Source organism: Sander lucioperca, chromosome 19, assembly GCF_008315115.2.
Source record: "Sander lucioperca isolate FBNREF2018 chromosome 19, SLUC_FBN_1.2, whole genome shotgun sequence".
NCBI classification, from domain to species: domain Eukaryota; kingdom Metazoa; phylum Chordata; class Actinopteri; order Perciformes; family Percidae; genus Sander; species Sander lucioperca.
The window spans coordinates 15,087,698-15,108,103 of record NC_050191.1 but is presented as its reverse complement, the minus strand read 5'-3'; the positions used below and the strand labels follow the sequence as shown (position 1 = coordinate 15,108,103).

At 37.6% G+C, this 20,406-nt stretch overlaps 1 protein-coding gene and 2 long non-coding RNA genes across 4 annotated transcripts in view; all 3 read left to right on the top strand.

Annotated features, from left to right (window-relative positions):
* The first annotated feature begins 18,066 nt into the window (after positions 1-18,066).
* On the top strand, positions 18,067-18,506 carry LOC116056196. The gene is made up of 2 exons (XR_004106514.1): positions 18,067-18,309; positions 18,356-18,506. It is a non-coding gene; the product is annotated as an uncharacterized LOC116056196 (long non-coding RNA).
* A 79-nt stretch (positions 18,507-18,585) lies between these two features.
* Positions 18,586-20,406, top strand: part of LOC116056198 — a 24,778-nt gene continuing 22,957 nt past the window's right edge. Inside the window, exons 1-4 of one of the 2 annotated variants that reach the window (XM_031308345.2) lie at positions 18,586-18,778; positions 18,953-19,285; positions 19,412-19,717; positions 19,880-19,942. In XM_031308345.2, coding sequence (XP_031164205.2) covers positions 18,718-18,778; positions 18,953-19,285; positions 19,412-19,717; positions 19,880-19,942 — 763 coding nt within the window. In that variant the 5' untranslated portion in view covers positions 18,586-18,717. The remainder of the gene's footprint in view (positions 18,779-18,952; positions 19,286-19,411; positions 19,718-19,879; positions 19,943-20,406) is intronic. The other variant, XM_035995693.1, reaches the window with a different exon arrangement.
* LOC116056187 overlaps positions 20,321-20,406 on the top strand; it is a 2,916-nt gene continuing 2,830 nt past the window's right edge. The window contains exon 1 of the long non-coding RNA XR_004106505.2: positions 20,321-20,376. This is a non-coding gene — a long non-coding RNA (uncharacterized LOC116056187). The remainder of the gene's footprint in view (positions 20,377-20,406) is intronic.

Sequence of the window (20,406 nt, the reverse complement as noted above, 5' to 3'; positions counted from 1 at the left end):
TCCGACCTCCTCCATCCATACACCCCACCCTGAAACCTGCGGTCCTCAGACGCTGGCCTGCTCTCCATTCTCCCCCACACCAGACTCTGTACCTTCGGAGACAGAGCCTTTAGTGTTGCAGCCCCATTCCTCTGGAACACCCTCCCAGAAGATATTCGAAATGCTACATCCCTGGTCATGTTCAAAAAACTCCTGAAACACCACCTGTTTACCACAGCCTACAACCTCCCTTAGCCACTGTAATTCTGTAAAGTGTCCTTGGGTTTCATGAAAGGCACTATATAAATAAAAGTCATTATCATTATTATTATACAGCGCATTTCATGAAACCCAAGGACGCTTTACACAAGTACATGGGACAAAGGAAAAGAAAATAGTCTGCCAACACAAAGACGGACTAAAAGGAGTAAAAACATCCACGCTAAATGGAAGGGGGACCTAATTTAATGTCGGCTACTGACGTACAACTAGCCTACAACTAGTCATACTCAGATTCTGGTCAGAATATGAGTCTGATACTGCTCCATTGGGCTGTGATTATGGGGCATGTATGCCCCATAAACCAAAGAAAATGCCTCTGCACTCAATTGGATAGACCTACAACCAATCAGAGCAACAGAGTATGTGATGTAATTGAGCGACGCATAGTAGTCACGCACGCTGAAAGAAGTAGAAGAAGAAGATGAGTGTAAACGATCTTTGCCGGTGTTGTAAAAAGAATTTAAGGATACACAGAGTACTTGCCAACACGATCATAATTTTTTAGAGAAATAGTAATGGTGAATGCATATATGAACAAGTTCTCCATTTAGGATTAGATATCAATGACGTGGTTGATTACGTTACTGTTGATCATCTGTCCATCATCGTATAAAGCCCGCCCTGACAATTTGATTGGTCCAAACAGCCCTAGTTCGAGCATAGTTGCTCCATAACGGATCAAGTCAGACCGAACTTCCCGACCTCAAATGTTGTGGGCGGGGCTAAGTTCGGCTGGCATCCAGGCTAACTACAACCATGACCTTCCGTGACTTCGCTGGAAAAATCAGACCTAAGCAAAGACATTAATAAAAAGTATATCAAAATATCTTTTCACTGTTAGTCTCATTTGCTGTTACAGGTCATTTATGATCATCAGATAAAAAATGTCACAGTTTCAGAAACATTTAAAAGTTACATATAGTCACTTTAAGGAGGGACACTCTGATGTCATTAATCATCATGGTGTAAGGACTTCCTGTACAGAAGACATCAGTGAAGATTTCACACATTTACATCTGTGAATTTAAATGTGTAATCCCGTCGTCGGTGCGTTGCTGCAGGTGCCTTTTATTTTGGAAATGTGATTCAATCCTAAATCCTAGCAATGTTTTCTTCGCGTGCATTCATCAGTGTCCCACTTCAGATGTGCTTGTGTTGTCTGTGTGGTTGTTAGGTTACGCTGCCGGACAGCATGGCTCTACACAAGAGAATGTTAAGTGATGCTCTGCAGCTCCGGGAGATCTGCTCTGTACATTCCTGGCACTGAGATAGAAAAAGAACTGACATAACTGACTTTATTCCAGCAGCAGTCTCTTTAATACAACATTATAATGTAGCACTGCTAGCTGATTCTGCAACATGAACCATCACTTGACAACATCCTGCACTATGCATATTTATTTATTTATTACTCTGTGTCATCTACTACTGTGTAATATGTCATTTCTATTCATCCGCACCTTACTCATCTGTATATCTGTGTACATATATTTTTTTCCTGTCTGTATATAATAAGGGTGTTTATAGTGTACATATTACTACTATTATTATAACTCTTATTCTATTTTTTTCTATATCTTATAATACTTTTTGTATATTTTTCTTATGTCTATTTAATGCGTTTGTGATTTTTTTCTTTTGAGCTGCTGTAACAAGGGAATTACCCTGGGGGATTAATAAAGTCTATCTTATCTCATCTTATAAGGTGGCCTTTTGTGTGGAATAAAAATACATACAATTTAAATATAGATTGTTTTTTTATTTTATTTTTCAAAAATGAAATAGAAGTTGCAAATGTCCTCTCTGTACCGTAGCTTTTTGAACGAATGATTTATGAGAACAGGCTGGAAGGAGACGCTGAGCAGTGGACTTGTGCCAGTAAGACTTTCCTTTCTATCAAGTCTCTAAGGCCGACAAGTGCATGCTGTATTTTTAAATGAGATAAACACACATAAACAGATTCAGCAAAGATGGAAACAGTGGCAATTCCTTTTCCATATAGCGCACTTGGTCTTGAGTTATCCAGGGCCTGGGAATGCACTAATCTTAAAATAAACACATCCAGATTGTGTCTCTATGTAATCTTGGCACAGACATCAACAGTGACCGAATGTCGGTGTGTGTGTGTGTGTGTGTGTGTGTGTGTGTGTGTGGGGGGGGTCTAATCCTAAACGGCCTCTGTCTCGTATCTGTCTAAAGTATATATTTTTTTGTTTCCTTCACATTTGTCTATCTGCTTTTCAGGTTCCAGTCATAATTTTTGCTTTAATGTGTCTTTATCTCTGTTCAGTTTAGTCTTTATATTCTAGTATGGAAGTAATCAACCCCTGTGTTGTCTTCCCGTCGACCATGAACTTGTCGTCCTTCCGGATCCAAATTGCAAATTAACTTTTTTTTAATGCTTTCTCCAACGTTGTTGTCGCTTTGTTGCTTTTGACGCTGTTTTTAAACGTTTTTGTCACTTTTTTCCACGCTTTTTTATTCATGGTCAATAAACACTTATTTATATGAAATTATACCTAATTTTTTTGTTTAAAAAGGCTACAATTCTTAAGTATTTTGACTGATAAGATCAGAGGATGTTGATAGAAAATCACAGACTGGTATATGTCAAAGTCTGGTCAGGATTCTGTTTTAAAACCATTTGACTGAGTCACGATGACATATTAGAGAAAAGAAGGATGAGGAAGTGACACTTTACTGATTGAAGGAAGTACGTTTGTCCTTAAGAAGCGACTAGTTTAGAGACTTTCAAAAAGAAGTAGCAGAGAGAGACAGAGAGACACATGGCTGAATTCAGAGGAATTAAAATGTCTTTTTTTCTGATTCTGGTGCTTCAGTTTACAGGTAAGAACGTATAACATGAATATGAATGACAGAAACACTAAGATAGCTAATTAATTAAATTAACATAATTAATGTGACTGCATTACCTCACCTTCATTTAACCAAGACAGACAAGTGCTAGTCTGTTTGTATTACTGTAAATGTTAAGGCATTTGAGGAACAAAATAGTAACAGCAAGCTGCTGTACAATTTTACGGTTTAGTACAGTGTTTTTTTACTTTTGTTTTAGTAGCCAGGTTGAGTCCGCCCACAACTCTTTTAAAATCATGTGCCATCAAGTCCCCACCACTTCATGAAGAGAGTAATCGGAAAAATATAATACTACACCAGAGGTTTAATACAAAGAAGTACAAAAAATAAGAAGAAGAGAAAGAGAGAAACGAGAGAAATTTGGCCCTGATTGTGAGTGACTCTGCCGGGCCAGCACAGAGGTTGATGGCGCGCATCATTGGCTCACATACTACACATCGCACATCTTCAACCATCCTGCTCCTAAAGGTCATTTAACAAGGTAATTGTGTTCTTATCAAATTTAGCTGTACCCTGGTTTGTCATTGTGGGTTGAATTTGCATTGTATTGTGACGGCTGATAGGATGCAGTTGTGTTGACTGTTCTGCACGGCAGTGCAAAGGATCATGGGACTAGGTTATTAACGGTTCCTGTCCTAGTTTAAGTGTGTAAATGATGTTCAGTTAGTGCTTTCGTTATGCATTTACATTTCCTAGGCTTTAGTCTTGATTTAGTGTTCATATTTATTTACATTTGTTGGGTTACCACGATTGAGACACTGGGGTAGATTGCTGACCTCAGTGTATCATGTAGAAGATACATAAACTTCAGTATATTTTGGGGGCGTTGGTCCAAGATGGCGACCTATGCAGACGTCTTATTCTGAGCTCCGAGACTCTAACTGAGTAGCAATGGTTTAAATCGAATTATTGAAAATAAATCATCGATAAACGAAGGAGTGAAACGTTGCTCTTGCATCTAGTAAGTTCTTTCGCCCGAACAAAAGGACTTTTACTTGCCAAACTTTGTGAAGTAGCAACTAGCTTACAAACTGTTAGCTGTTAGCCAAAGTTTTGCTAACAGCCAGGTTACGTGTGCCAAGATGTCAAAGAGAGATGCCAAGAACGTGAGAAAAGGAGGCCTGATAATGGATATAGATGCTGATAATTCGTTCTCTGGTTTATGTACACCTCTTCCTGATACTCCCACGAAAAGTCCAAATGCCAAGAAGGTCTGCACCAAAGAAGAGGAAACGGTATCAAATGCTGACATCCTAAAAGCCATTAATGGATTGAATGACCGTTTTTTGAAGTTTGAAGAAATGGTAATGAAAAACACAGCTGAGATTGCTGGAGTGCAGGAAAATGTGAAAGGGCTGGAAATCAAGTGGAAAGGAACTGATGACACAGTGAAGAAGATGAATGACCAGATGACAACCTTGAGGGAGAAACAAGAAGAGTCGGAGCGGTACAGTAGGAGATGGGATCTCCGCCTTCTGAATCTCCCAGAAAGCAGCAACGAGGATGTGAGAAAGGAAGTGCTGGAGATTATCGCTGAAATCATCCCAGATGAAAAGAGCAAGCTTGGATTCATGGTGGACACCGTGCACAGGGTCGGACGCCCAAGAGAGGATAAAAGCACACGTCCCGTCATCATTCAGTTCACCATGCGCACCTTTAGATTCAAACTATGGCGAGCATCCCTCAACGCTGATGTCATGAAGAGAAAGAACCTTCGGATGACTGAGGATTTAACCCAACAGGAGAGACAGTGCAGAAATAAACTTTGGCCTCTTGTGAAGCAAGCTCGCACTGATGGAAAGAAAACTAAATGGCAGGGTCCTGCCGCCATCATTAACGGTGTGAGACACACTGCACAACTTGTTATATTTCCATTAATATGAGGTAAAATATTCACACTGCTTACCTTGTTAAACTTCTCTTAATGTGAGGTAAAATGTTTAAGTTAAATATGCCACCAAATCTTAAGGGGTAATTTTGTTCTCCCTGTATACAATTCAAAGGGCAATATGTTCACTCCACTAGTTAAAATAAGAATATTTTAGAAGTTAATTGAGGTACTCATGTTCAGAGCTTCCCACTTGACGGTGAGTTAATCTCTGATATTCCCTACTTCAGAGTATCCTTTCCTTAACTAGTTCCTATAACCTTAACAGACTTCCAGTTCAGATTTTTCTCTTTTTTCCTTCATTATGACAGACTTCCCTTTTAGTTCCTTAAAAATAATATCTTTCAATGTCAGGGGGTATACGTGACAGCACCAAAAGGAAATCAATTTTTTTGTTTAGTAGACGAAATAATGCTGATTTGATATTTTTACAAGAGACTCATTCCGTGGACAGTGATGCGAAATTTTGGAGTGCTCAATGGGGCGATAAATGTTATTTTTGTCATGGCTCTCAACAATCAGCAGGTGTCGCCATTCTCCTTAATAATTTTAAAGGAGATATAGTTGAATCAGTGATCTCAAATGAGGGCAGATGGATAATCTTGGTTTTCAAATTAGACAATTCCTTCTTTATTGTTTGCAATTTATATAACTACAACACTACAGCTCTAGCAAAAAATATGTTTTTTCAACTCTGTATTAAACTTGAAGCCTTTAAAAACAAATATAAGGATGCACACTTGATTATTGGAGGCGATTATAACGATGCTCCAGACGATCTTGTAGATAGAGTACCTGTAAGATTAATTCCACATTCAAGATTCAAAAGTACTGCATGTATTTGTGAACAACTGGCAGTTATAGATATTTGGCGTTTTTTAAACCCTGACATTAAGGAATTTACATGGAGCAACAACAGTAGGTCCTTACAGTCTAGGATTGATCTGTGGCTTATATCTCCCTCTTGTCTGCAATTTGTGTCAGAATCATTACATAGCTATGCCCCATTTTCTGATCATAAATTAATTTCAATTCACTTAGCAGGAACAAAACAACAAAATGGTAATATACGTGGTTATTGGAAACTAAATAATAATTTATGAAAAGATGATGAGTTTTGTGATTCAGTCAAAAAAACAGCCGAAAGCATATTTGGTAATAACGAAGGGAATCACATACAAAAATGGGAATATTTCAAGTTTAAAATTAGAGGAATAGCAATTAAACGGAGTAAAGTAATTAAAAAAAATAACTTAGCTAAAGAAATAAATATCATGGATAAATTGAATGTTTTAATGACTAAGGATAATCTTTCAGAGGAAGAAGAAATAACGTTGAATAGATTAAAAGAGGAAATAGATAATATGTATATTGAAATGGCTAAAGGGGCATTTGTAAGGTCTCGAGCAAAATGGTTGGAACAAGGGGAAAGAAATTCAAGTTACTTCTTTGCTTTAGAGAAGCGAAATCGTAAGAGAAATAATTTAACTACTCTTAATTAATGATAACATCACCTCTGATTCTTTAGACATTTCAAGATATGTTGGTACATTTTATAGTAATATATATATGTCAAATATTCAGTTTGATGAATGTGATAGATTTATCGAGTCGGTTAAAACATTTACACCAACTATATCTGAACAATTTAAAATGGACTGCGAACGTCCCATTACTAAAGCCGAAATCTCAGAGGCTGTTAGCTCAATGAAAAAAGGGAAATCTCCGGGTAATGATGGGCTTTCAGTCAAATTTTATTTGCATTTTTGGGAAACTATTGAAAATCCTCTATTTGATTTATTCAAAGAATGCACTTTAAAAAAGGAAATGTCCACAAGCATGAAGCAAGGTTTAATATGTCTTCTCCCTAAACCTGATAAAGATCAGTTATTGATAGAAAATTGGAGACCTATTACGCTCTTAAATATCGACTACAAAATTGTATCATTCATTTTTGCTAAACGGTTAAAAAGAGGTCTTCATGAGATAATAAGTGAAACACAAACAGGTTTTATGTCTAACCGTCACATTAGCTCTAATATAAGACTTGTTCTCGACCTGCTGGACTATTCTGATAACATCAATACTGATGCACTGATAGTATTCCTTGATTTTTATAAAGCATTTGATACGGTAGAACATTATTTTTTACTCAAAGCACTTCAAATGTTTGATTTTGGACAAAATGTTATATCTACAGTTGAAATGTTTTATAAAAATATTGACAGTTCTGTGATATTATATCCAAACACCACAAAAAGATTTCCTGTACTGAGATCAGTTCGCCAGGGCTGCCCTATTTCACCGTTCTTGTTCCTACTGGTGGTTGAATTACTGTCATTACATATTCGATATAATCCTATTATTAAAGGTTTGTCTATTTTTGGTAAGGAAATTAGAGTTACTCAACTAGCGGATGATACGGCTCTCTTTTTGAGTGATAAACATCAGATTGAATATGCTATATCCCTAATTAACCAATTTTCAGCTGCTTCGGGTTTAACACTTAACAAATCTAAATGTGAAATTTTATGTCTGTATCAGACTGAAGAGGATAAAATGTTTAATATACCTGTTAAGAAATGTGTAAAATATTTAGGTATTCATATCTGCAAGGACCACAAGGAACGTCAACAACTTAATTTTTCGTCTAAACTGAAGAAAACTAAAACAATACTGAATTTATGGCTTCAAAGAGACATTTCTATTTTAGGAAGGATTCTTTTGACTAAAGCAGAAGGGATTTCAAGATTTGTCTACCCTGCCCTCTCTCTCAATGTCCATGATTCAACATGTAAAGATATAAATTCCATATTTACGAATTTTGTATGGAAAAACAGACACCATCATTTAAAAAAAGCGGTGCTCTCTGGTTGTAAGGATGAAGGTGGATTTGAACTTCTGGACTTTTTGGACTTGAATTACACCTTTAAGGTGAAATGGCTGAAGGAATGTTTGAGAGCACCAGAGTCTTTATGGTATTTTATCCCCAATAACATTTTTAATAGTGTAGGAGGTCTTAAATTTGTATTGAAATGTAACTACAATATTACAAGATTGCCGTTAAAACTATCCCAATTTTATCAACAAGCTCTTTTGGCCTGGAAGCTGTGTCATTCTCACAACTTTTCTCCACACAAGTCTATCTTATGGAATAATGAATGCATCACTAGGGGGAACAAGTCACTCTATTTGCAAAAATGGATCAATAGAGATATTATCTTCGTAAAAGATCTTTTTGATTGTAATGGTCAATTACTTAATTACGAATCTTTTCTCAGAGAGAAAGCATTCCCACACTGAAAAAAGTGATTCTGAGCATTTGTAGATATAACATAAATTAAATCTGTGAAATTAACAATACAAATCTCAGTTTGTATCTTTACATGAAAATGTATCGTTTGAAATTCATCTGCATTTGTTCATAATACAATAAAATTGTGTTTTTTTTCATTTACATGCGTTATTTAGTTATCCCAGTCGATCTTCTCAAGTACAAACACTCAACATACAATAAGCTTGTTTCATTTACGCTGTTCCGTAATACTGCAAACTGGCACGCAGTCACGCACACCCGTTCCCTCCTGATTGAACAGCAGACCGCATTTCCAGAGGCTGAGTTTATGGTTGAGTCGGCTGAACGTTAAGGTAAGAATAAAGTTTGCCTGATATCTATATCAGGTCTACTGTCATCGTCTTTTCGTTTAATTTGAAGATTAGCAAGTGGCTTTCCTCAAGGCCTGCTAGCGTATTAGCAGCTAGCCAACTAGCTGCTAATACACGTCAAAATCGTTATTTTTAAAATACTAAGAAGGCTCGACGCAACATGACACGTTGCTTGTAGGGTCCCTACACATGAACTTGTGTTGTATGTGTACCCTGGATTTATTTAAAATTATGTAAAGATAACGTATCTGTTTGACAGCAAACAAACCATGTAGCTAAACAGGCTAGAAAAGTTAGCCTATCGTTATCAGCTAACTCACGTCAGCATAGCCATTTGCTGTTAGAGAGCAGGAAAAATATTCAGTGCAACTTTTGAGATGTTAAAATCTCACAAGCCACTGTTCAGATGATAATGGTTTGGCGGTATTATGCAGAATGTGACCCATAATGTATAAATTACTCACTAATGTTTATATAAATTTCCTGAAGTTGTTTAATAAGATAAGGAAAGTCCAGAAATGTACATGTAAGTCTATGAAAGGTAACGTCTTTCTGCAACCAGTTCTGCAACCAGCAGACTAATTTATTCTAACAGAATAAATGTACAGTGTGCTTCAGAAAAGATGTGAATGTATGCAAAAACAGAAATAATCTGCAAAGAAATAAAATTAACATCAGATAAATGATAAATGTGGAAGACGTAAAATAAAGAAGTTTAGGTCAATGCAAATCTGAAAACTTGAATTACTATTTTTCATGCATTTTATTTTGGCCTTTTTATATTATAGTGTAGTTTTGGTTAATTGCAGTGGTTAGTAACTAACTATGATGTATCTTTACCAGCTGTCTCTACAACCACACTGGATGAAGGTATCCTTACCAGGTGACTCTACAAGTTTGTTTTATCTCTTACGCTCTTACAAGGCGAAACTGATGCAACGCTTGAAAAGGAGAGAGAGGAGCTTCTCTATGAGTACCAGAAGAGCGACGATAACAAACTCATTAATGAGAACATGGGAAAAACCTTCTCACTGCGTCGAAATTATGTAATCCTCCAACCACCTGTGATTGACCTTAAAGCTCGATGGCCTGCCTTATTTGAGTGTTCCCAGGTATGTTGAACATTTTGATCACGTCTTCTCCAATACACGGTGATTTTTGGCAAAGTTTCAAAGTGAATTTTGCTATTTTGAATTAATCATTATTTCATTGTTTGATAGAATCACTGCCATTATCCTGTAACCTATGTGACACTTTCTGAAGTGAAAGATAGATATATTTACCTGATGAGGCTGCCAGATTGAAAGCTATTCTTACCTGATTACCTGTGGAAAAAAATATTCAGTATTCTTACACTTCCGGTGCAGCATCCCTAATCACTTAAATGTCGATTTCAGTGTAGTCTTTAAATTTATTTTTCTATGTCTTATTCTGTTTCTCTTGCCCATGTGTGTCTGTCTCATTATGTTTCTACATCTCCATGTCTTGTCTACATCTCTTGGTCTCTCTCAGATTGAGGAGGAATTCCGCAGGGTCACACTGAAGCCACTGCAGTCCACATTCCTGTGCAAGTTGGACCAATACACATCCAAGCTGTTGAGCCTGTACAGTACAGAGTAATATAATTTCATATTTTTGTAGGACAGCAACATTGAGTCCCGAAGAGAAGTTGTGATCAGAGGCCTCAAACTCTACCTTGGTGGAAACACTGGAGAGTTAATCAAGGACTACCAGGTAAAAAAAGTAATACTATGCTGTGGCAAAGCCCTGATTCAAAGCCCTGCCAATATGAGACAAGTTTGTGCAAAAATAGCTGTTTGCTGATAATTTGACAAGATTTTTAAGAGATTTTAAATAATGTGCCTATGTAGAAATGGGATTTGATTTGATTCATTTAATTGTATTAAAATGCCTTGCACATGAAGGACACTAAGTACAATCAAGGATAAAAACTTCCAGGACTTATTTCCATTTGTAGTACTCATAATAGCTACAATACTACTCAAAACTATCACATAACAATCGGATCCTCTGTTTGGAGAGAGAACAAAGAGTTATGCATCCTTCACATTACTATACAATAAATATGTTTTATTCTCTCTGGTGTATTTCACAGGTTTTCAATGACGACGATGCTGCTGCCGTCCAAGAAGCTCTTACTACATTTGTCCTTGGCATCTTTGTTGTCAGCAATCCCAGGGATGGTCTCCCCAAGCAAGCTGGAATAGCCGTTGAGGGAGCAGAAGTCCTTTTTGGTATCCCAGATGTGGCACATGCTTGCACCTATCTGATGGGCCTTATCTATGCCTTGGAACTAAGGTACCCTAATAAACTGAAATACACATTTGCGGCCTTTCAGAAGATCTTCCTAGAGCTGGAGGATGCGAACAAAACAATTTCCTCCGAAGTCCTTGATCTCAAGGTCTGTTTGCATGCTTAAAAGCTATACAGATGGTGTTGAAGGTGTAGGATTTGAGTGAGCTCACTCTTATCAAGTTTTACAGAGTTTTACACAGTTCTTCTGAGGTTCTCCCAATGCACTCTCAGGTTACACTGCTCGTTTTTTTATTCTATGATGTTGGGAAATAATTAATTTGATAGAGTTTAATGGGCTGGCGCATGCTTTATTATGTTACAGTGGTGCTCGTAAGTTTATGAACCCATGCTAAAGTTGACTAAAAAGAGGAATAAAAAATAATCTTTTGGAAATTGATCTTAATGCCTTAATTTAAAAAATGAGGGAAAATTCAACTTTTAAGGACACCAATTTTCTTTGAATGAATAATGTGTCTAAATAAATTAAATAAATGTTCTTCCTTAAAATACAGGGGGCATAAGTGAGTACACCTCTATGTTAAATTCCCATAGAGGCAGGCAGATTTTTATTTTTAAAGGCCAGTTATTTCATGGATCCAGGATACTATGCATCCTGATAAACTTCCCTTGGCCTTTGGAATTAAAATAGCCCCACATCATCACATACCCTTCACCATACCTAGAGATTGGCATGGGGTACTTTCCATAAGATCATCTCTCAATGCAAATCAAACCAGCTATTAGGCTAACTGAAATAAAACCATGCCAATCTCTAGGTATAGTGAAGGGTATCTTCAAAGTCAACTTTAGCATGGGTTCATAAACTTATGAGCACAACTGTATATGTATTGTGAATTTTATCTGTTCTTTGCACTTTAAATGGCACACATAATTCAGCTCCAGCTGGAGTAAAGCATTTAAAGTAACCTGAACTCTATTTTTCAGTGTTTCATGTACTGCCACAAGAGGCAGATAAACATGTAGAACTGTACATTTCTTCACTACAGTTTTGAAATTTGAAAGCTGTTGGATTTTGGTGTGTGTTTTTGCCTCATCAATGTATCTGAATGTAGCTGTGGATTTGAATGTAGCCGTTTAAAAGCTAGGATTTAATTTTGTTATGGTGTTCTAACCCTCTAAGAAAGACCTTCAGCGTTCATGACTCTGTGGAATGGAGTTTTTATTTTATTGTCAAATAAATTTGTTTATTTGAGCTAAACGACTTCCAAGTCTGGTTTTGGGTTAAGATGCATAATTATACCTGAGATTGTTTGACTCGTGGGTGTTGTTCATACTATCCAATGTTGGGGTTGCAACCAATGATTTAATCTGTCGATTTTCTTGATAAATCGATTTGTAGTTTGGTCCATACAATGTAAGACAATGGTTAAAAATCAATCACTCTTTCCCAAAGCCCAAGACGCAACCTAAAATGTCTTGTTTTGTCCTGATCATCAAATTGTCCTAATTGCTGATGATTAATTTAGTTGTTAGCAACTAATTGATCAATCAACTAATCGTTGCAGCTCCTGTCTTTTTATCAGTATGGTCAACATTTGGCTCCATGGCAGCATATCTTGACATGTGATAAGAGGATTGTGATTTCTAACACATAGATGACACATACTAAACTTTTTAAGTAGACCAAGCATGATACAAAATTTTGTGCCTGATCTACTTTAAAAAGGTAAGGCAACTTTTTGCATCAGATTATTATGTAGATAAAGCAAGGCTAGTCTTTGCATAGGCTGCTTAATTTCTTGAATATAAGAAATGAGTTTTTGAAGTATAGTCTACTTAATTTAGTAAGTAAAGTCAACTTAATTTAGTAAGTAAGTCTACTTAACTTTGCAAGTTCAGTCATTTGCAAAACTGAGTTGACTTTACTTGAAAAAGTAAGTTGACATTACTTGATAAATTAATGTTGACTTTACTTCCAAAACTCATTTCCTATACACAAGAAATTAAGTAGCCTATACAAAGACTAGCCTTGCCTTATTTACATAATAATCTGATGCAAAAAGTTGCCTTACCTTTTTTAAGTAGATCAGGTGCAAAATTTTTATCAGTGCAATAACGTTCAAGGAATATAATTCAGTTTTCAAATCTATACCTAATGGCATATTAGAATTAATGAAAAGTTATAAAAAACAAAATGAAGTTACTGGATTTAATTTTACTCTTTATATAAACGGTATGGATATTATGAGCAGCACTTGTACTAATAAGCACATTAGAAAATGCTTTCTAAATTTAAAGAAAATAACACCTCGTGGGAAATTTTACTGGAATTCTCATTTTACTGATGTTAACTGGCATAGGGCGTGGCTTGTTCCCTTTAGATATTGTATCACAAACAAAGTTAGGGAATTACATTTGAAAATATTGCATAATATATACCCTACAAACCTATTTGTCTCGAAATTCATGCCTGTTGATAACTATTGTAGTTTTTGTAAAACAGAACAAGAGTCATTAACCCATCTTTTTTATGGTTGTTCATTTTGTATTGCATTTTGGAAAAGCTTTGAAGATTATATGGTATCTAAAACAAAACATTCAATCACACTTGAAGGGAAACATATTATTACTTATTTTGAAAGTAAAGATAGAAAGTTATGTAATATTGTAAATCTCTTTATTTTACTAGGTAAGTTTCATATTCATAAGGCTAAATTTTCTAGTTCAAAACCATGCTTCAAATTATTCCAGGTTGAATTTGAGATGCACTTTGAGTCTCTTAAGTTGGTATCCAATAAGAAAGCTATATTAATATCTGATGTCTACTCCAATTTATTTGTTTAAATACTCCTGCTGTCTACACTATTGATTTTTGGAAGTCTGTACTCTTTGTACTTTTATTTCCTTTTGTTTAATTTATTATTCTCATTTTTACTTCGATATTATAATTTGTATATATTTTTGTATTTTATTTGTATATACATTGCAATGACTGAACCTTTGTAATCTACGTTTTGAAATAAAGTTTAAAAAAAAAAAAAAACTTCAGTATATTTCAATATCTCTGGTTCTTTGACTTTCCATTTTTATTTCATGATAATAACAAATGTAAATAAACATGAACACTACATCAAGACTAAAGCCTAGGTAACGTAAATGCATAACGAAAACACTAACAGAACATAATTTACAAACTTAAACTAGGATAGGAACCGTTAATAACCTGGTCCCATGATCCTTTGCACTGCAGTGCAGAACAGTCAACACATTGGAGCCGTTACAGTATTGACTGTTTTTTTTTGCAAGCATGCACCCTAATGTTTTGTAGGCAAGTTATCGTTAGCTAGTAGACATGCCCTTCACCTATGCGTGTGTGTGTGTGGTTTCTTTTTTATTTTGTGTTTTTATTTTTGTCTGTTTTTGCTTTTTTTCTGTTGCTGTCTTGTCTAGTTTGCTGTGTGACCGTTGTGAATTTTTTTAATAAAGTAAAAAAAAAAGAAAAAAGAAATGCACCTAAAGTGACTTCCAATCGGTCAAACTTCTTTTAGAAGTGCTCTTGGTGGATGCCAACACATTCTCACTCCCATCGCGTAAAATACGGACGCTTGGTCAGGTGCCTTTGGCGTTGTTGACGCTAAAAATCTCCTTAAGCGTCATATCTAAATGCACTTTATCTAAACGCACTTTTGACGCTATGGGTCGGGACATAAGTTTAACTGGCACAAGAACCTGACAGTTAGGTTTAGGAAAAGATCATGGGTGGGCTTATAATAGGTAAGTTTTTGTGACACGCGGGACAAGAACGGGACAGTTGGGTTCAGGAAAAGAAGAACGGGACTGTTGGGTTTAGGAACAGATCGTGGGTGGGCTTATAAAAGGTACGATTTTGGATTATTTTCTTTTTTGTGTGGAATTTTTAGGCCTTTATTTGACAGGGCAGCTGAAGACATGAAAGGGGAGAGAGGGGGGAACAACATGCAGCAAAGGGCCACAGTCCGGAGTCGAGCCCGGCCCGCTGCGTCGAGGAGTAAATCTCTATATATAATCTCTGTCCTGCTCTACCAACTGAGCTATTCTGACACCCAAAAAGGTAAGTTTTTGTGACACGCGGGACAGTTGGGTTTAGGAACAGATCGTGGGTGGGGTTATAAAATGTTTGTTTCAGTGATACACGGGACAAGAACGGGACTTTCACCCCGGTCTCAGGGGTGAAAGTCCTGTGTTGTTTGACCCATCCACCACCCCAACCAACCTCCCTATGCGGTATTCTGGGCTTTCATACTACTCGCTAGTGTTGTCGCTCTTCAAGAGATACTTCACCGATTTAGCATTAAGCTTTGTATCAGTAGAAACACGATAGTATTTTCTAATGACCGTGCTTCCCTCCCTCATGTCCTCCTGAGACGAGAGATCTCTGTATTGTGGGTCTGGAAAAAATGTTCCGATGACGCGGAAAACGACATTCATCGGAAGATTTCTTGCCCAGAGGCAATGGACTACAGCCAGTAGTAGGAGCTACTTCCGCATGTTTTCAACCCGCCCATAGGGGGTTGGACTGTCGTCTTTACCAGTGCTTAATTTGTAAAGTGGGAGGTCCCGGAGCGCAGAGGGGGGGTGGATCCAGCGACTCAAAACGGGGGTTGGAGGTAACGGAACCAAAAAAAAATTACACCTGCCTACGTAGCTTCTCTGACTCTGACTAAAAAAGCCTAAACAACGCTGTGTGTACATCAGGGCAATGCTTATTTTTATTTCAGAACGTGCACTGAATCAGTGCGAAATGTAAAAAAAAATTGAAATACACTGCAACGATCGTTTTCACAAGCAGCAATTATCCATCGGACAATTAAAACAAAAAACCCACCGTGGTCTCCACATTCTTGATTGGCAGAAACTATTTTTGCTTGTTTGGGATCCGACTGGCCAGTGTATTTGAAAAAGTTAAGCAAACTTTGTTGTCCTTTTGACATTTTTCCCCTGAGTGAAATAAGGCTATAACAGCAATCTCAACCAGCACAAGCGCTTGTGTCACTTGAAGTGCAGCGCCGCGCTGTTGAAGGGACCGATCCCCTCCCTCCGTCCCTCTCCCCCCTCCGTCTTACCCTGAAAATTCACCTCAAAACGCATTGAAAATGCAAACACAAGACTTTTGTGGAACTCCAATGGGGAATAAAGACTAACAAGACAGATAACAACATTGAACACAAACAGTAGTTTATTTTTTTCATTTAGGTGATTCATTTTTCATAGTGACACAGGAGGTGCCGGATCCAATAAAAAAGGTTCCGGAGCCAACGTCGGAGGTGCCGGAACATGATCTGGCACCTTAAGCCCTGGTCTTTACACAAAGATTGCCGAAGCAAACCGAGTGTCAGCCATCTTGAAGCTTCGCTAAACAGGCTCTGCCTTTTCAGCAGAAAACTTTTACAACAATTATGTGCATTCAAACCACCACACATGTGTACCACTGGGATACATTGGTACAGATCAGAGAATATGCAGGACACTTCATTACAGACGGAATACTCGACACACTACGCAAGCTTCGCCTGCTACGGTCTCGCCCGATGCTGCTAGCTGGGGAAAGGGACCTCGACAGCGGTGTGCAGGAGTGGAAAGCAGCTAGGTGGAAAGCTAACGCTAGCCAGCCACCTGTTCCATCAATCCTGCTTGCAAGTGTCCGCTCATTAGACAACAAACTGGACTACATCCAACTTCAACGAAACTCCCAAAGCGAGTTCAGAGACTGCTGTGTTTTTGTTGTTGTGGAAACAAAACATGGCTGAACAACAGTGTACCGGACTATCCAGCTACCAGGCCTGCTGCTCTGTCGCCGGGTAAGACTAGTGGAGGTGGGCTTTGTTAACACGGACAGGTGCAGAAATGGGGTGCTTGTATCCAACTAACTGCTAACTGCTGGTGGAGTCTGTGACTGTTAAATGCCGATACATTACACGCAAATTTACGGCTGTGTTCATAATCGGTGTTTACAGCCCACCAAGAGCTAATGCTAGTAGCTATGTGTTAGCTGAACTTTACGGAGCATATATTGTGTGTGCACTAAATGTGGCCTGTTTTGTATGTCGTTGTTATATAATGTCGTTTTTATATATTTTAATTGTGTAACAACTTGAGCCACGGTGAAACGTTGTTTCGTGTATATGGTTGAAATGACAATAAAACACACTTGAGTTGAGTTGAATGCTGCCTCACTGTCTGTCTGTCTGTAAACGGTAAGCGTGGCTTGGGATTTGGTGTCTTTCATCCACATGAGCCAAGAACACATTTTCTGGCTTATCTCGGCCTAGAGGGCACCAATTTCTAAAAACAAATCACATTTCTACTACATAAGTGACCCAATCTAAAGATATATTCGTCCTTCCAACGGTGAAATATCCCTTTAATACTACGTGCTGAAGGGTGCTTTTTGCGTCGTATCTGACGCTAAGAGCCACTGCCCAAGCGTCCGTATTTTACGAGTTGGGAGTGAGAACAGGTTGGATGCCCATGACTACCTACTGTAGCCTAATATGAATGCAAATACATTTCAGACAGTATTTTGTGATACCAGACTTGTGACTTGTGCGCACAGCAAAGCACGAGAAACCTCCTCAAATACAGCTCGAGTGATGACATTAAACAGCCACACATGTAAAAACTAACATGTGAGAACGTTTTTTTCCTTTCAGAACAACATGAACGGACCAGACACTGCATTTATGATCGTGGAGGCTTGATGCTCTACCTCCAGTTATTAAGAGATAGTTCAGTTATTTTGAAGTGGGGTTGTATGAGGTAATTAGGTGGCTAGAATATGTTTAGCTGCTGCTCCCGTACACAGCAGTACATTGCTTAGCTTCACACATCTTAAACCTCCAACTAGTCGTCTCTGCAGTGTGTCCCATTCTGCCTCTCTGTTCCTCCAGACACATTCTCACTTCCTCAAACCAGTTCACTGCCATTCTCTTCCAGTGACCCCAAACCTTTCAGGGGTTAAAGTAGTTTTCAACACAATTCAATAATCTTTGTCCTAATAAAGTGTGGACTGTCAGTTCTCAGAAACAAACTGCAAAGATACAATGAGGAACCAACAGGTCTCAGACAGTAAAACCTCATCTTATGTGTGTTCTTTCAGCTGCTACAGTATCACCATATTGCACCACGGACATCAAGAGTGAAATCCTGCTGGGTGAGGAGTTGACATCACCATGAATCCTGTCTGGTTTCTAATAAACAATAAACACCATCTGAAGAAAACAAGCTGCATTACTGCAAACATTTATCTTAACCAACAATCTTCACACGGTCAACTTCCTCAGTCGTCATTTTCTTCTTTTCAGGTGTGAAAGACGTCAGTGTCACAAATGTCACAAATTTTCTTTTCAGGTGTGAAAGACGTCAGTGTCACAAATGCCCCCTGTGACTGGACACAGTGTGAACACCAGACTCAACATGAGATTAATACAGTTTGTTTGTTGCAGCGTTAGATTGGATCAATGAACGCAGAAACATTTAACTATGAGAGAAAACTACGTTTTAAAAAATGCAAAACTTAAAAACTTTTTGGTGATTTGGCATCTATGAGAGAATCAAATAGACTAACCCCAACCCTAAAAGTCATTATGAGGAAGTGACATCATCCTAATTACAGGAAGTAGATGCAGCGTCTCTCGACTAAAGCACTATTTTAGAAACAGTTCTGAGCATCAGAACGAGAGAGAGAAGAAGCAGAGACACAGAGAAGCACGATGGAAGAGTTCAAATGGATCAAAATGTCTTTATTTCTGATACCGCTGCTTCACTTTACAGGTAAGAAGACTCATATATATATATATATATGGAAGGCATATTGCAACAATTAACTTCATCATTCTTATTAAAGATACTTTACTTCCTAAATGTTATTCAACTAAGACAAATCTGTTGTTTGTCATTAACGTGATGAGTTTAGTGAACTCTTATATTTCTCTCTCATCTTCTCAGCAGCAGCAAACAGACAGTTTCTGCTCTTCTCCACTGTCAGAGATGGAGATGAAGTCACTTTGTCCTGTGAAAATGTGAGAGATGATCAGAATAACTGTGATGGTACAACATGGAATTTCAGTGATTTAAGAAACACAGTAGAGCTGGTTAAACTTGGTCAGATTGGTGTAAACGCCAAAGTTAAATCAGACAGACTGAGTGTTAAAGAGAAATGTTCTCTGGTTATAAAGAATGTCACAGAGGAGGATGCTGGTCGTTACTTCTGTCAGCAGTACAACAAAGCAGAACAAAAACAAGGTCAAGACTCTCAGGTTTATCTCTCTGTTGTTACCAGTGAGTATTTACATCATGTTTTCTAACAAGAACAATATACTGACACATTAAAATATTTATGATTACAGTGATGAAGTTAATTTTACTCTTGTTGTCTTTCTCTCTCAATATCTCTATCTTCACCAGTGACTGAACAGAAGATCGATGATATAGTGACGTTATACTGCTCTGTGTCGACATATGATCATTGTAAACACACAGTGAAGTGGGTGTATGAGGGTAAAGACGTGGCTAAAGATCACCCAAACATTGAGACATCACAGAGTGGCTGCTACGCCACTGTGATATGGCTGGATCCTGTGAATTCTGTGGATCCTGGTTTAATTAACAAATCAAGGTCTAACTTATTGAAGTGTGAAGTGACAGATGGTTACACTGAAGAAGTGCAGCTGTTTCCCTTCATCCCTCCTCATTCCTCAAGAGAGAAACCAGGTGAGAATATGATGAGCTGTTTAAAATCACTTTGTGGATGATTACACTAAATATTAGTGTAGATCTGAGGTTTTAATATTTCATCATTGTGTCATGATGTCAGATGGTTAAGGTTATTTCTAAATGTACTGTTTGTTACATTTTGCTATTGTATTAATTAAGCTGCTGATGCAACAACGACGACAACAATATCACCAACATCAGGGACAATGAGCACATCAAAAGGTAAGAACTAAACTTAATCGGTACAAAATAACTAAAACCCCCCAAAACATGTTTATTCAATGACTTTGAAGTTTCAAATCATTATTCCTCCTTTAGTTACAGTCGATGGTAGACATTTAGATATTTTATCACTTAACAGTGTTATTTCATTTATCAGCAACAACTGAGACAACAAGAACTTCTGATAAAAGCACAGAATCAGTAACAACCACGACAGCAATCAATGATCCTTCAACCAAACTACAAGGTAGTAACTCAAATATGGTGTCCATCTTCCTCTAGAATATCTGTCGTCCTGTGCAAAAATGTTTTTAATGTTTTCATTGTCTTTCCAGATTGGCGGTGGTGGCTGATCATTGTGTCTCTGGCTGTGTTTGGTGTTGCAGCTCTCATAATCATCACTGTGACTGTATTCAGATGGAAGAGAGCTAAAGGTGAGAATATTGCAACACATCTTAAACCAC